Source organism: Rhea pennata, chromosome 9, assembly GCF_028389875.1.
Source record: "Rhea pennata isolate bPtePen1 chromosome 9, bPtePen1.pri, whole genome shotgun sequence".
NCBI classification, from domain to species: domain Eukaryota; kingdom Metazoa; phylum Chordata; class Aves; order Rheiformes; family Rheidae; genus Rhea; species Rhea pennata.
The window spans coordinates 15156075-15173319 of NC_084671.1; the positions used below are offsets into that span (position 1 = coordinate 15156075).

The window sequence follows — 17245 nt, forward strand, 5'->3', positions numbered from 1 at the left end:
GCCTATCGCCGCCGCCGCCCGCACACGCCCCCGGCCCTCCCCCCGCCCGCCCTCCGCCGCGCCCAGCCGCCAGGGCAGCGGCCCAGCCCCATTCAAACCGCAGGCAGCGCTCGGACGCCCGCTGGCTCTAGGTAAAGCCTCTGGGCCACGCTGGCGGGGGGGAGGGAAGGCGCGGCGCGGCCGGGCCCGCGATTGCGGGTGGCGGCGAGGTGCCACTGCAGGAGCCGCGCGGGAAGAGCCGGCTCCAGGCAGACCCTCACCACCACCACCACCACCACCGCTGCGGGCCGCGGGGCCTCTGCCCGGCCCGGCCCGGCCGCGGGGGGCGGGAGGGCGCGGGGCCGCGCCTGGCCCCGGTGCGCGCCCGCTGCGCCAGCGGGCGCGGACATCTTCCCCGGCGCGCCGCGGCCTACGCCCGCCTCGTCCTCCCGAAGCGGCGACGGGTAGCGCGCTGCCGCCGGCCGGCACACGCGTTTATGATGGGTCGTGAAACGCTCGCAGCTTCTTGGGGAATGAAAAGTGTGGTGAGGTGCATGTCAGCCAGCTGATGGGGGCCTGTGACCACCGCACCCTTAAAAAAAAAATCAATTTGACTAGCAACACTAAATTTCAGATAATTACAGTAACCAGCTGGTCTTCTGAGGTAATTAAATAGGACTAACATAGATGTGCCTTTCTTTGAGTTTTCTAGAGCCTTTCTGCTCTGAGCCAGATATCCTCTCATGATAATTTTGCATTTTTTAGTCTAGGCCTGTTTTCAGACAGGCCCCTGAAGTGCAGTAACAATACAGAATTCAATAGAGATATAAATAAACTTTAATAATTAGATACAATTTTTCTGCTTTAATAAAAGAAACTGTACTTCAAGTTCTTTTTTGTGCTGGATCTTTTTTATTCAAAATGAATACTACTGAAACTGTTTTTAACTCCTGTTTTTGAGCCATTTTCTTCCCATAATAACTAACAGTGATACTCTGTGTATACTCTGATATTGCCAGCTACTTAATTTCAAAGAGCTGCATATATTTTTAACCACATAGCAATACTAGCAGTAAAGCCAAGGATTGCTTTGGGAACATGTAACACAATGTCACCCTTGGCTTGAACTTACGTTTTATTTGCAAAATATTTAATGTAACTTACTTAAAGGAGTATATTCCATACATAAGTAACCTAATTTTAGCTATTTCAGAGAATATTGTTTAAGGTACCGTAAACGAGGATTTTCTTTAAATGGCTCCCTGCTGGTCAATTTACTTATAATCTTCTGTATGTAAAAGCAGTTTGAGGTGATTGAAAGTTGAGCTGTTTATCTCCATGTGAGGGACTGCAAGGGGAGAAGATGAGTTCCTTTGGACTTTATTTGCTTGTTAAAATACAAGGAGTCAGCATGACTTACAAAATAACTGAGCAAATGAGAGGTGCTATCTTGTACTGCAGAGCTAAGGGAGAGCTGTCTTGCTGAGTGAGTTAACTGAAAGGATGTTGGCAACCAGACTGTCCCGGCCTCTCCTGAACTTCTCTGTGAAAACCCTTAATGTCAAGGACCCAGGGAATGGCTTCAGGTAAGAAACTTGATGGAGAAGAAGAAAGAATGACACCTTGAATAAAGCATGTATTGAAGGCTCATTTGATTTCAGTGAGACTGTTTATTTTTAGGAGATGGATTCTTTATGCAAGTAGGGGTTGACAACATGGTTTTTAATACCTGTGCAGTCATCTGCAGTCAAAGGGTTGATTTAATGTCTAGCAGTGATTTATTCCTCAATATCAGCAGGTAGGCCTTGCTGCACTGCAAGGAACAGTCACATATTTCTGTGACTCTATTAAAGAGATAACGAACCATATAAAATGAAGAGAGAAAGTTGAGAGGGAGGGTTTTTGTGAGAAAGGGAGGTGGATGGGGATGAAGCTGACTTTTTTTCTGAACTTGAACAGAAAATTACCTACTCAATTCTAATTCTTAGCTCTGAAAAAAAAATACCGTTTCTACTAATATTTTAAGAGAATCATACTAGTTCAAAGTCAGAGTAAGCTGAGTGCTTTCAGTGGCATTGTTTCAGAGCAGGGTTCCCAAACAGTACTGTGCGCACCACTAATTATGCAGAAGCCATTTAAAAATGGCTCATGGCCTGCTGAGTGAGAACTGCTACCATCAGTGTGGTTCCATTTCTGTTCATGTCCAGCACCATCACTCTCAAGGATGACTCCTGTAACAGAGAGTTGTGAAGATGAAAGACAGAAAAGTCTAACCTTAATTTCTCATGAAAACAGGTGGCCCCTTTTATCTGCTGCACAGGAGACCAAACCTGTACCAGAGCGAAACTTCTGTGTCCTTAAAAATACAAATCAATATTTTATAAACTCGAGAAAAGAATTTTCAGCATATTCTTTTATTTGCTTACTATGTATTTCTGCTTTTGGTACTCAGCTCTTGATACAATGTTTTACATTTTTTGACATATCCTCAAATTGTTAAATCTGCAGTGGAAATCCAACTGTTCATCTGAAAGGCCATGCTGTCACTCTACCAATATCTTAATGCAGTGAGGTAACGTTTGTATACCTGATTTTTCAAGCTGAGAATTGCTTTTATTCATATAACTGACGCAAAAACAAATGATTGGTAACAAGAACAGATTCAGTTCCATGACCATCTGTACGTTTTAAAGGTCTCAGTGATAGTATCTAGAATTCCATCATGCAGAATGACAAAAAATGGTTCATGCTACATTAGTGTACTGTGTGGTGGCTAACATCATGTACCTATCTTAGCAGTGTCCTCTGATGACATTTCTGCTGATCAGTAACCAGAACATGTTTGGTTCCCTTATCTTCAGGTCAAGGTAGACAAGATGTCAATTCTCTACAGGTTACTGTGATTAGAGAGCAGCTAATTAGAGTGCTATAATGAAATAACAAGACCAGAGATGATAATGAAAAATAAAAATTAACTTAATGCAACTAAAATGTGTGTTATGAACATTTATAGGCACTTTGAGACACACAAAGGAACTTACTGTTGAGATGAAAGTTTGAAACCAGAATAGCAGGTCAGTAATGTTATACATGGGCAGGGAACTGACCTCTGCAGCAATAGCATTGGCCATTGCTATTTCCAGAGTAGATAAGGCTTGTGACACTCAATTAGGTAGAAGAGATGGATTGATGCAGGATACAGGTGCACTGACTGATTGTAAAATGTCTTTCAACAAGAATGGCATTTGTATTTTTCCTCTCTGGTTTAAAGCTTCTGCCCTATTAGATCCTTTCAGCCTTGTTGTCCCAAGGTGCAGCTCAGAGGCCAGAATACCTTCAGATTAGTGTTCAGTGTGGCTCAGGTCACCCTGGGAGTGCCTCTGATGTCTGAGCAGGAGATAATTGTGAGTGATTAGGAAGGTTCATTCACAAGGCAGAGGAGCAGTCTAGAACTTAAGCTCTGCTAGGAGATAGATCTTGTCAGACAGACCAGAGGGCAGCTGAAATACGGCAAGTCTAGTGGAAAGTTAGAAGGCTGTAGGTGAGTAATGGCCATGCTCAAAAGAGAACAGAAAAAAGCTGATACAATCCAGACAGGTGGCTAGCAAGAACTGATGGTAGAGTCGTTCTAATGTGTTGTATTGGCCCAGTTTTGATGAGTGCTGGCAAGGGTTGAGAGAGTGTGATGCCACCAGTAGCGTAGCTTTTCTGAATAGGTGCTCATTTTCTGGAAAGCACTGTCACTTTACTCTGGTCTGCATTTGCAAACACGGTATATTTTCCTGCAAGTCCGACATACTATACAGAGGAGTTTCAGATCTGCATGGCAGGTATTACTCAAAGCTATGGTTACTCTTAGTTTAAGCGGTTACAGAGAGGGGATATAAGATCTGAGTAGTTGCTGGGTACAGACACTGCGGAGGAAGAAATGTCATCTAAGGTGACGCAAGGATGGAGCTGCACATAAAGGCAATGAGATGGATCCAAGCAAAGTAAACCTAAGGCTGGGTATGAGAAACAATGCCACAGCAGTATATTTTCATCAGAAAAATGAATAATTTCCACTGAGCCAGCTTTATGTCACTCTAAATGAAAGTGTTGTCACTGTTGGGAAATGAAAACATTGTATACTGCGCATTTTGCAGGTGGAGACAGCCCAGTGCCTTGAAACTAGAAGTTATTTTAGAATTCTCAGTAATATCCAGCTTCTATGACTGGAAATAGCATTGAGGTCTTTTGAGCAAAAAAATGTTTCGTAAGGTAGGAAACACACAGGCTCAAACTAAGGAGAACTCTAGACCAGATCCTGTCTTCTCAAATGAAAGCCTACACTGTATGTATCAGCAGCACCCTTCTTATGCGTATGTAGCAGCACAAGACTTCAGACAAGATATTCCATGACTGTTCTATATTTTCTCACAGGCCTGTGCAAAAATTTTACTTCCCTCTCTTGTCCCGATGTGGCAGCCGCTCTTATGCAAGTGAAGTTGATCAGGTGAGTGTGATTTTGATTTCTTGGAACCAGTTCTGCTGAGTTGGGGTTTTTAACTCCCTGAAGCCTGGTGACCAAAATATTTTGCTGATCTGCCAGAGGGATTCTGAGCTGGACCTTTCCAACATACTCCACATTCTTTCCTAGTATAGAGCTTCCATTGACGTAGCATGGTGCATGCTACTAAGGATGGAAATAAACAATCAGACTAATGGCAGAGAGGTTCTAAATTTGGAACTCACTCAGCAGATGAAATGTTCCACCTTTGAGTGGAGGGAATTTGCATGACAAGTTCTTAATAAAGCATTCCTTCCTGAGAATGGTGATGTAGAGATGTAAATAAATTGATGTATCCTCAGGTCTGAGTACAGAAAGTAGCCCTCTTCCTTCATAGTTCTTTCCTTGACGTCACTAGTCTGCCAGGAACAGTGCCAGGCAAAAGGAGGGGGAATTTTTTGGCATTTGCTTGTCTTATGATACATGACTCAATACTGAAGAAATGCTAGAGCATATACATCCCCCTCTGTAAGCTTGGGAAAAAGTCTCAGAGCATTCAGGTGTGGCACTTGTGACACTCTGAGTCCCACTATATTCTAGGGAAAGACAAATTTCTAGTTATAAGCAGTGACAAGCGGGAGTGAATTGCAAATAGTTATTACCTAATCCCACCCACAGCAGCATCTTGCTGCTTATACACCCATTGCTTCTAGAATGTTTGACACATCATTCATTTTGTAATAGTTATTAAATGCTACTTCTCTTTGGATTACAGTAGGATAGTAAATCAGGTATTTGGAGAAGAAAAGAGGTGAGTTTCTCCTGTTTAAATTACAGATTGGAAAAACAAGAAGGCAAAAATACTAATGACCAACTAGTCTTGATTCCAAATGTTAAACCCACCTGATTTTGCATCATTTTAAAAACTCAGCACTAGAGGGTTTATGTGCTAGAGGGACAAACATGGATGAGCAGTCAGCTGGATCAATCCTTATTCCTTCTTTGGTTAAGCTGATCTTCCCCAACACCTATAGGCTATATGGCACAAGAGAGTAGATTGGTGTATTCCTGGTGCTTTGCTTACCCCTGTACATATTGGAACAGTTCCTACTGAAGCGGAAGTGTTCCTTGGGAACTGTCTACTGTATTTTCAGGTTTTGAGATGCATATGAGCTGCAGGGATTGCTGATTTGCTTGGCCTCCTGGCTGTGGTAGCCTGTTGCCAGAGATGCTGAGTTTCTCTTTGTGTTGGGAGGTCGATAACCCTGCCTCACTGGATTTCCTCCAAAAATAAAGGTTTCTTGTCTTCAGGAGGCACTGGGTGGCAGTAGCTGGCAACGAGTGTAGAGAATGTCCCTGGAACGGACTGCTCGTGGCCAAGGACGTAGTTTTGTTCTCTGTGCTGCAAATCATTCATTCCAAGCACTCTGTTCTAGTAAGTTTTTTGTTTATTTGTTTTGTTTTGCAGATTGGCAGCAGAGCTGTACTTATAACAGGTTGTGATTCAGGGTTTGGATTTGCCTTGGCCAAGCACCTGCACACCAAAGGCTTCATTGTTTATGCTGGCTGCCTGCAAAAGGTAAGGAAAGCAAAAACTTTATTCTTCACCAGTGGCACGTGCACAGACACATAACAAATCAAGTCTTTCGGCTCTACTCGGCACGACTTTGCACTGAGGAGAGAGTAGTTGGTTGCCCAAGGGGAAAAAAACGTAAATGTTTGATTTTCGTGGAACATAAACTGGCCTGGAGCAGAACCAAGTCTGCACAGTGTTTGGGGAGGTTCTCATCTGAATGTCAATGTTGTGACCTGGCCAAAGCCAATGGGCTAGAAACCCAAATCTAAGTTTATAGGTTTATCCATAAGCAAACTGTAGGGCCAAGTTGAATCTGGATCTTTGGACCTGCTCTGGAATAATACATATTTATGCAGAGCTTAATTTGATTAATTGTGACAACCACCAAGCCACCAATGATTTTATGACTTGTTGTATGACTGTATCTCTCTGTATCCTTGAGTGCAGCCATGCCCCAGTGTGTACTGAGAGCCTCTTGAAATTGCTGTGAAGGCTACAGAGTTCCACTAGTGCAAATGAGAGCAGAATCAGGCCACAAACAGCCTAGTGACAGTCTTGGTATATTCTCGAGGGGAGCTTTGTATGGCAGTCAGAGCTGCCTGGTAATGGGTAAGAAAAGAGAGCTGTAGCCTCTCTGTGGTATGAAGCAGTTTCACTTTTTTGGCTGCATGGCCCTTTCCTGAGAGAAACAAACTTAATCCTCAGGATATCCTGGGGTGGGTCAGCTATTTTGATCCTAATCTTTTAGCTCACTGATCACTGTAAATGTATCCTCATTATAGTCTTTGAAGAGACATTGCCAGGTATTTTTTAAACATTATTAATACTCTTTCTGCTGTTATCTTTCCATTATTAGGAAGTATTGCTTCAATCAGTAGTTTTCTTTCTGCTGCATTTTTTCGAATGAGAAGTTTATGTTTCGATAGCTCTGCCCCTTGTGGTCTCTCAGCTTTAGATCAAGGATTTATTTATTAGTCTGGGCTCCCCCTACAGGCTTCACAGCAGAGCAAGAAACTTTTGTCTGTGTAAATTGCTGCTTTTCAAAAGATTTCAAGGGCAGAGGAGGAGGGAGAAGAAGACTTCTTTGCGAATAAGAATAATAAGCTCTGCTCAGCTTTTTTAATTAAATATCAACATTACAGAATACACTAAAGTTGCAGACTTAAAAAACACTATTTAGAGTAATAGTCTGCTCAGATGTTGACAGTAGCCAAAAATCTCAGAGCAACAAAGTTGCTTCTGAGTTTCACTTCCTCTGTCTGAGATATCAGAAAGACCTGATTTTCAATGTCTGATTAAATATCTCTGAAGCCTCCATTTGTTATAGTGATTTCAGTACACATGCTACTGAATGCATGTCACTGGAAATCCTTGGCCTCTCACAATTTCAACAGAAGTTGATGCAAAGCAGCATGCCAGAACTCTCATAGGCTTTGATCAGCATTTATTTCTTCATCAAAATCAGCAGAAGCCTTTGCTGTATCACTGTGTAATTAAATGTTGCATTTTTAGCTGGACTTGCATCTCATGTTCCAAAATTTATGCCACCATGGCAAGATTGCTAACAGCAGTCGCCATCAGAAGAACACTATAAAAATACCAAAGCTTCTTAATCATATGTCTCCTATGGGTCTTCAAGTCATGTACTTCATGGAGAAAACCAAACTCTTAGCCCTGTAGAATCAAAACAGCTCCGGGAGAGTGAGTTGATTTTTATTTTTGTCACAGGCTTCATTAGCAAAACCACAATTAGAATCTGATCAGAATGTTTTTATTGCTAGTGCTCACTTTAAGTACAGAAAAAAAGCCCAGTGTGGTCTTAAATTCCAGACAGAAGTGCAGCTGGAAATGAGAAGCATCATCTTTTGCTTCTAAATTGAGTGTATTTGTTTTAGCCCTAACTGAGAGGAAACGACTGTTACACGTGTGGCTTTTTCAGAGTACAGCTACATGTCAAAGGCTGGCTTGGGGACCAATTGTGTCCTTGGGGTACGCACTCTCCTTAGGAACATCCTCTCCTACTTGCACACACAAAGTGTGTGCCAGCAGTGCTGGCTCTTCCTTAGGAAAAGCTTCCTAGCATGGCTAGATCCTGATCACCTCTGAAGGAAACCTGAGCAGACAGAGAGGTACATTTAGAGTCATGACTGAGTAAAGCTCAACAATGCATCTGTGCTTCTGGCTCCTTTTATCTTCAGATGTGTATATTTCACATACTGATTCTTCCTAACATTTTCACTGACAAATATATTCACATGAGAGTTGTGTTGATGCTTCATTGCTAGAGACAGTGACAGACTGGATTCAATGAACTATCACACTGCAGCTGCCTTATTTTTTCTCTTCGATTAATAGCCGTAGGAGCCAGCTGACACAAGATGAAGAAGGTATTTTACCATCAGTACCTGTTGCCAATGGACATATGTGGTGTTTGTCATGGCTGTCAGGATTGTCGTGGAATTCCTGTTTGCTTTGCTTTGTGTGCTCAGGCCTGTTGGGGCTTGCAGGGGGATGAGAAGACAGAGGTCATCTGAGCAAGCCAGGATGCAGGCAAGTTACTACAGGGCTTAGCAAGCATGCTTAGAGCCACAGGTTAACACTTCAGGGATACAGAGGCAGATCCAAGCTGGGCTCCAAAGGGTGACCAAGGAAAGAAAAAGATGAGGTAGCAGTATGTAATATAAATATGCAAGACCTGGGTCTTCTTGCCTTGGGGTCAGTGAAGATGAATTGGTCTCTCCACGTAGCATAAGAAGGTCCTTGCACTGCTGCTGAAGGGTGCAAGGTTTGTGGGGTGGGCTCTGTCCTGTGTCAGGAGAGCATGGTGTGATGGCAGAGTTTCTTCCTTAAACATCATCCTTCTGCCCTTTCCAAAGAGGGAAAAGAATGATCCTGTGGGTCTAGGTCAATGCATAAGGTCCAGCCCTTGGGTCTGGCTTTGCAGCTGCAGATAGTTCCTATCCAAGCACCAGGCAGCGTGTGGCTGGAACTGTAGCCAACGGATGTTGGGTTTCTTAGGCAACTCTGTGAGGGAGGAAGAGAAGGCTGTGAAGTTCACAACAGTGCTCAAGAGGCCTCTGAGGTTGCTGTGTTGCTGTGGTCCAGAGGCCTGGCCGTGCAAGGAGAATTGGATACTTCAGGATCAAGCCCACTGCTACCTACCTTTTGCCAAAATTTCTAACATTTCAAGTCATGTGCTTGTTCTACTCTGCCTTCCCATAGTGGCTTCTGGAGTTTTCGTCTCTTCAAGGTGATTTCACAGCACCTTGTAGACTTGAGATTGGGGAAGAAGCACCTTGGCCTTGCTATTCTCTATCTTCCCTTAAGCCACATCTGCTGATTCCAAGGGACTTGCACGTTTGCATTTGCTGATTCTCTCTTGGCATTCCCCTGTATGCCATTTGTATGCTATTTAATCCTTTGCCATATGCACTGGCTTCAGCACCAAAGTGGGTTTGAGTGAGCAAAAAGCTTAACACAAAGCATTGCTTTTGGTCATTATAAAACCAAATACTGCTAAGCTACGCATGGAACTTTTAACTGCTCCATTTTGTATGCAGTATGCTTTTGTGCGAGGAGAGTGCAGTAGATGCCTCCTGTTAAGGACAAATACTAACTGATATTAACAGTCTGCAGCAGAATAAGAAAGGATGGAGAAGAGCATAGAGGACATATCAAGTACTTTACTGAAATTTAGGGTACTGTCTGTGAGGCAAATGATTAAGTATAGGAACAAGAGGAGCTAGAAGATGCAGAGATGGCACAGAGACAGTGAGATACATAGCCACCCTTCTTGCATGGACAGACTGAAATATCTAAAGTGGGCTCTCATTTTGCTGGGGCAAATGGGCACTTCAGGTTCAGACTGTGGAGGCAGGCACTATCTCATTGACAGCTGACTGCTGACAGTCTCCCAAAGGGAGTGATGGGAGTCCTTGCTACTTGAGATATTTAGAACTAATCAATGCCATTCAGCAGTCTGGAGACAGGCCCACTGTGAAGAGCTGATCCTTTCCAGGTCAGTGGAACAAAGCTTTACCTCCTCTATCATACCTGCCTTGTAAAAGCTCAGGTGTGAAGAGCACTCCAATGCTTATGCACTAATGCTAGCTAAGTAAGTAGAGCTACCCAGAAGGGATAAGGGCTGGAGGAAGGAGAGCCCAGCAGCCATCAGATGATCCTATGGGACATGTGCCATGGCTAGCCTATTAATGGGGAATAAAAGGTTTCACCTTGTGAGGCATTATGTTGAAGGGACAGAGGGAGGTTTTTACAGTAAAGACAGAGATGTTTCAAAGAAGTAGTTATTTTCAGAGCCAGACATTCACAAGCCCCTACAAAGAAGCTCTGCAAAAACCTGCAGAGTCCAGTAGCATATAATCATGAAAGCAATCCAGGGATATTCCCAAACTCACTGATCTTCTGTGTCTGTGTTCTGGTAGCACTGTAGCTGGGCTAAGCTGCTAGTCCACTTGAATGGCAGGCTCTGAGCATGACAACCTTGTGGCTAGCAGCACCAGACCCTTGTGAAATGTAGCTTAAGGGTTAGCTGCAGTTACATGGCTGAGCTGTGAATGGAGATATATATATATACATATATATGTGTGTGTATATATATACATGTATATATTATGTATTTGTGTGTATATAGCTATATATTTTGGGGGGATTCTGTTGCTCTCAGCTAAGAATAAGGAAGTAGAGATAAGAACCAGGAAGGAGAAAGAGCCTGAAAGAAGGAGAAAGGGGGAAGAAGAGCAGGACACTGGAAAAGATCAGTTTTCCTGGGCAAATTACTAACATGCAAGCTGGCCAGACACCTGACAACTGGACTCTGTAGGAGTCAGTTGGCAGCCGTAGATTCACTTCAGGCAGCAGGCACAGATAAGCAGCAGGAAGAAAGCAATGCACAAACAATCCCTCTTGCAGAACTGCCACTGCCAGCACTGGCATATGACTGAAAAGTACTTGCAGGGTGTATGTGCAGCTACTTTTTACCTATTATATGCTATACCTCTACCACAGTCTTGTTGTGCCCTATATACAATGCAAAAGTAATAATGGCACCACATTCTTTCAGCTGTGGTAGTAGAGCATAGCTTGGTCTCATAAACTCATACTGGGCAGGAGTTAACATGATGGGGCAGGTCTTACTCTACTTGCATTTTTTCTGGTCAAATCTGTACCAGCTGGCTCAGTGATGGAGCTGGTGGTCATATGGAGATGCAGAGGAACGATGCTCATCTGCAGGAGCAGTTCTGTCTGTTCCTTTTCCTCTTCGAGCTGCAAGCCTGCCCTGGCTATTCTGCAACTGCCCTGTGCACTCTGCTTGATTTGGTGGTTGCTATGCATTTTTCCTCTTTTACACAAGGTCTCTTCTGCAGATTCAAACCAGCCCTTTTCTGTCATCTAGGACAAGGGAAATGGTGGCTCCAAGGATCTCGACAACATGAACAGTGATCGAATGAGAACTGTCCAGCTCAATGTCTGTGACAGCAAAGAAGTGGACCGAGCAGTGGAGCAAGTGAACAGCAGCCTGGAGGATCCTGAGAAAGGTAGGTGCATTCAGTAGACTCCAATATCACATGAACATCAGTGGCAAGAGCTCCCTCAGCTGTGCGTTAAACCATTTTCAGAGATATTTCAAAAGTTTGCCAAGTGAATGAAGGGCACAGTGCTTTTAGGGGCAGCAGTGCAGAGCAGATGGCCTGTTTACATGCTGTGTTGTATCAGAAAACGGCTTCCCTCTTGCCATTTAAGAGAGCACGTACAAAAAAGTTCTGCTGTTTTCTTTGCTAGCTCCTATGGGGACATTAGCTGTTATCAGGTTGTTGTTTCAGAGCCCTAGGATTGATGCTCTCATGTATGACCAGAAGTTTATTATTATTCCTTTCACTTCCTAAAACCTGGATCATCTCTGCTGAATGGAAATTAATTCTAGGGTGTTGACACCTCCTGAAGTTTTGCCAGTGTTTCAATGCTTTTGGGTTCTCAGCACACAGATATTGGCCCTTTTTCAAGAACTATAGCACATTGGTCTGTGCCAGCCAGAAACCTGGCTCTGGAGACTTGTGGCAAATTGTGATCAGGCAAAGCTTCCTGCTTGTGATTCCTGCTGCTGCTCAGGCCAGGGCCTGCCCAGGTGGTTGTTTTGCCTGGGCTGTGCGCCAGATGGTGCTGTTGCAGAGCCCAGCTCTGCCTGGTGCTGCGGCAGCAGCAGCTGGCAGAGCCATGGAGGGCAGGCTGTGCATGGCTATCCCTAACTGTGTGGAACAAGGGGGTCTCTTACAGTTCAGATTAGGATGGAAAAATGTCTGCATCACTAACATCACCACTACCTGCAGAGTCACTGCTAGCACTGCTGACAGAGACCAAGATGACCTGTGTTACACTGCCGAGTTGGAAAAGGAGCTGCTGGAGGGTTCGGTTCACACACCTGGAGCTCAGCGCTGGATCAGGAGCAGGCTACTGAGCACTTGGCAGGTTCAAACCTTTCAGGACCACGAGCTGTCTGTCCAAGTGACATTAGCTTTGCTATGTTCACCTGGGGAATCTGAGTTTGTTGTCTGCATGATACTTCACTTTGGTCTGAGATTGTAGAGAAGGCTGGAGTTTTTTAGTTTGAGACTTCTTTTTGGCACTGCTGGGAAGGTCTCCATGCAGACTGTGATCTCTGCTTCCACTCCTGTAAATGCAGAGTTCAGCCTGTGGCTTTTTTTCTGTACTTACATGAAGAAGAATAAGTTGTTGGACCTGTTCCCACATTTTCTGTGCGTGCAGAACCCCTGTGGGGGGCCTTCATCATTGGAGGTTCTAGCAGTTCAAAGGATGTTCACAAAGCTAGTCAAAGACACAGACTAAGGATCTGATTGTCTGTTAATTAATATCTTATAGCTTGTCGTGGGACTCTGGCATTAACAGCTCCATTTGAAGTATCAGAAGAGGCTCTTTGATACATATGCTGAGCAGCAGCAGCAGCAAGAATGTAAAACTACAAACCCAAAAGGGTGAATGTAGGCATAAAAGGCTAGGGCTCGAAGATTGGAGATTAGCAACTGAAATGTTTCCCCAGACTTTCAAAAGGAAAGGAGATGGAGGGACCCATCATAGGATTTCTCATGAAGACAACTGAGTACAGTTAATGCTATTTCACGTATTACCAGATGTTACAAATCTCAAGAGCCCAAGGGGCAGCTGTAACTGACTTTCTTAGCCTGCCAACCTTATTGTGGTGAAGTAAGGACAACAATTTCTGCACTAGTACTATGAAAATCCCAGTTGTTGATGCATTCCTGAAACCTTTCTACCCTTTGAACTGTTTTTTTCCTCCCCTCAGCACTTCAGGATTGGGCTACTGTATCAAATGCAGAACAACTAGTAATGATTTATTTTGGATTTTGCATGATTTCTTTTACTTTTTATATATTAAACTTTTATATGTGCATCTTATAAGTGTCTTCTAGCCCTGTATTCTCAAGTGTAGGTCAAGATGAGTTTGCCTTCTCTGGGCTGCTTCTTAGAACACAGGCCTGGACACAGTTACTGAACAGATTACAGTAAGTTTTCCTAAGCAGAAGAGAGAAGCCATCACGGGCCTTTCTTAGCCAGTTTCCTGTGCAATTAGGAAATTATAAGAAATGAGTTTAAATTATTCCGAGTTTCTTTCTAATCCTTCTTTTTGTTGCCAAATGACTTGGTAGCTGCAGTTGCTGTCATGTTGGTTACAGCAGAACAAAAGGGAGAGGCCATGACATGCATGCCCGCCCATGTCCACCCACGCCCACACCACCTTTCTCAGCATTGCGGTCATTTTTTGTCATTATGATGACACAAAGGATTTTACTTCAAAAGAATTGCTCTTTTATTTCTTAAAAGGTCTTTGTTTTTTGCATTCAGAAACTATATATTGCTTCTTTTAAAAAATCACTAGGGATAAAAAGAAAATGGCAAGGAGAGCAGCTTAGACATGGTTGAAATTCTCTGTTGACTCAGAACTCATTGGCAGCCTTATTCACAGTACTTTGTGACTGCAGTGTTGGACAGTACAGAAAACCCCCTATTGTGGTTGCATTTGCTCAATAAAGAGATTGAGATCTGCTCTGGATTCTCTCCTGTCTGGCTTTCATCATTACAGGTCTTAATGAAAAACTGTTACAGGGCCTTTTCCAAAGCCTTGCTTTCGTCAGTCTCACAGAGGTAAAGCCTTTTGTTTGATTTTATCTTCCAGGTCTCTGGGGGCTGGTTAACAATGCTGGAATTTCCACATTCGGGGAGGTAGAGTTCACCAGCATGGACACCTACATGGAAGTAGCTGAGGTGAACCTATGGGGGACAGTGCGAACTACCAAGGCTTTCCTTCCGCTCATACGGAGATCGAAAGGTGAGTGGCTTCTGGAGAGGAAAGAGGCCTCGGCTCTCTGCCCCCAGCCATTATCCAGCTGTCATGCAGAAGAGGATGCAGTGGACTCACACTGCTCTGTGGTGCAGGAGCAGCATGCACCCTGTTGAGAGGCAGGCACTATAGCCACCATTGGGCTGCTGGATCATAGCGTGCCTCAGCCTTGCAAATGAACAAGCTCGGTCTTGGTGGCAAAGGTTTTCTTTGATGCTGCTGCTTCTTGTCTGGGCTCAATCCTGACTGCTACTGAGCAATCCTGTTTCTCACCATGCAGGTTTTATCCAGCCTCTTTGTATTGTTCAGTGTTCCCTGCAGCATTGAGCTTTGTGTGTCACCATGTACCTGTGCCCTCAGATACAGCAAGCCAGGGTGTGGACTTTTCTCCTGCCTGAAAGCTGTTGCACAGGACATCAAAGCTCAGTTAGAGCCCTTAACAGGTCTATGTGCCAGACAGCTGTTACAGGTGTGCAGTGGGCGGGTGGGTGCATGTTCAAGAATCTGTTGGGTAGTGTGTATCAGGTGTCTGCCCTGACTGAGATATCATGGCTGTGGTTTACCTGACCTCTGCCTAGGTCGTGTAGTGAACATCAGTAGCATGATGGGTCGGATGGGCAGTCCTGCCCGGTCACCATACTGCATCACTAAGTTTGGTGTGGAAGCCTTCTCTGACTGCCTGCGGTACGAGATGCAGCCTCAGGGGGTGATGGTCAGCATCGTGGAGCCCGGCAACTTCATAGCTGCCACGAACCTGTACAGCCCCGAGAGAATCAAAGCCATAGCTGACAAGATGTGGGACGAGCTCCCTGAGATAGTGCGCAAGGACTATGGCAGGAAGTACTTTGATGAGCAGGTCAGCAAGATGGAGACATACTGCAACAGTGGCTCGACAGACACCTCACCTGTCATTGAAAGTGTTGCCCATGCACTCACCTCCACAACCCCTTACACCCGTTACCACCCCATGGATTACTACTGGTGGCTGCGTATGCAGATCATGACACACATGCCTGCTGCCATTTCAGATCGGCTCTATGTCTATTGAGGCCTCACACTCCTAAGCGACACAGATGGGAAATTTGTTTCAAAGAGAGCATTGTACACAGTTCCTATTAGCTATTTTTAAACTTTTCTAACCTCATTTCAGAGTACTGTATTTTAGCTCTAAAAGGTTCATTTAAACATCTGACATAACTTAAAGGGCAGTGATTTGCAAGGGATGCTTCATAGGCAGGAATATATTATGTTTGTTTAGGGACATTATTTCTTTGCTATTTATTTCATGTAATCCCTTTCTTTTTCCACCTCAACTGTCAAGTTAAAATCATTATTTAAATTGCAATTGCTCCAAAATGTTTTCAGAATAATTTTTGCTGATGGTTGTACAGTTTTTAGAATTCCTGCCTAGGATGCAGCCTTCACACCTAAAACAGAGGCCCTCTGTTTTGTAGCAGCGAATGACTGCCTCCAGATGCCTGAAAGTGTCCAATAGATTTTTCCAGGACTGATCACAGAAGCCCAAGGTAGAGCAGAGGCTTCTTTCATTTGAGGATCAGAACTCAAAACATTCAAAGTGCTGAAACTGAGCAACTGACCCTATTCTTTCCTCTCTTAGAGTTGTACCAATGAAGCTTAAGTGAAAATGAACTAGTCTCCTTCTCTTGCATGCTTGCTTGTAACAATTCAGTGAACCAGGGACTCAGTTTTGCAGACCTTTCTCACAGGAGTTTCTTATTCATATGAGCATTCCCATGAGTGTGAGAAGCTTTACTCACAGGACTACAAGTATCAGGATTGGCCCATAGTAATATTTCTCTTCTCTTCAACAATAGTTGAACATCAGCTCCAGAATTAGTTTGGAATAGAATTTCACTCCAGTTCCTGTAACTTGTGCAGATCACAGCTGACCACAGGAAGCAAAGAGTGTTACAGTCATGTCAGCAAATGCCATTCTGATCAGGGACCTCAGAGTTGCACTGAGGTATTTGTACAGCACCTTGCACAGAAGGGCCTTAATCCTAACCAGGGCCTCTAGACACTGTTACAGTGAAGGTGATAAAAACTTTCACTGAAGGAGTCATTGAGCCAAAATACATATAATGTGATATAAATCTAACAGAATGTCTGTAACACAGTAAAATTAACCTCAAGAGCAGTTTAATTTCTATGATGGTTATGTTTACATGTCTGAGAAACATTTGTTTTGTACTTTAAGAAAAGAAAAGAAAAAAAACAAAAGAGCTTTTCATGGGGGACTATTGAAAGAGTTAATTTTTTTAAGCTTGAAAGGCAAAAAACCCAAAAAAGTAAGTAAAGTAACCATTATTAGCAAAGTTGAAGAGAAGGATTTCATGTGCTCTAGTAATGTACTTCGACAAGTTGAGAGTACGTGAACAAACTCCTTTGGCTTAATAAATCTGTATATGAATGTTAACAAAATTCATCAGCTTCCTCTTTATTTTTTAATATTTAAAATGAAAAACTCGTGTTCTTTGTTTTTCTAAATTTGGTGAGGTTCATGCCTGTTATTACACATAAATGCTTTATTCAGAGGCTGATTTGCAGGCTTATATGTCTATGTTTGATTGTGCAAAGCTTTTGTATAAATGTTGTGTGAATCCTCCTGCATCTTGTGACAAGTATGTCTAACCCTTGGACTCTGTGTATTCGCTACTCTTAAGTCTGTACCAGACTCCCATGGATTACCAAGGATTATTATGGATTATTCCCACAGAGCAGGAAAAGAAATTGAGTTATGAAGAGGGGAGGGGAGCGGCAGTGATTCAGAAGGGCAGGCACACAGCAG

General features: G+C 43.6%; 1 protein-coding gene across 1 annotated transcript; it reads left to right on the plus strand.

Annotated features, from left to right (window-relative positions):
* Nucleotides 1-51: 51 nt before the first annotated feature.
* On the plus strand, nt 52-16878 carry BDH1 (3-hydroxybutyrate dehydrogenase 1). The gene is made up of 7 exons (XM_062582956.1): nt 52-131; nt 1441-1565; nt 4402-4474; nt 5937-6047; nt 11458-11599; nt 14272-14424; nt 15015-16878. The coding sequence occupies exons 2-7, from the start codon at nt 1483-1485 to the stop codon at nt 15482-15484; spliced, it is 1032 nt and encodes a 343-aa protein (XP_062438940.1). The 5' UTR covers nt 52-131; nt 1441-1482; the 3' UTR covers nt 15485-16878.
* Nucleotides 16879-17245: the final 367 nt, after the last annotated feature.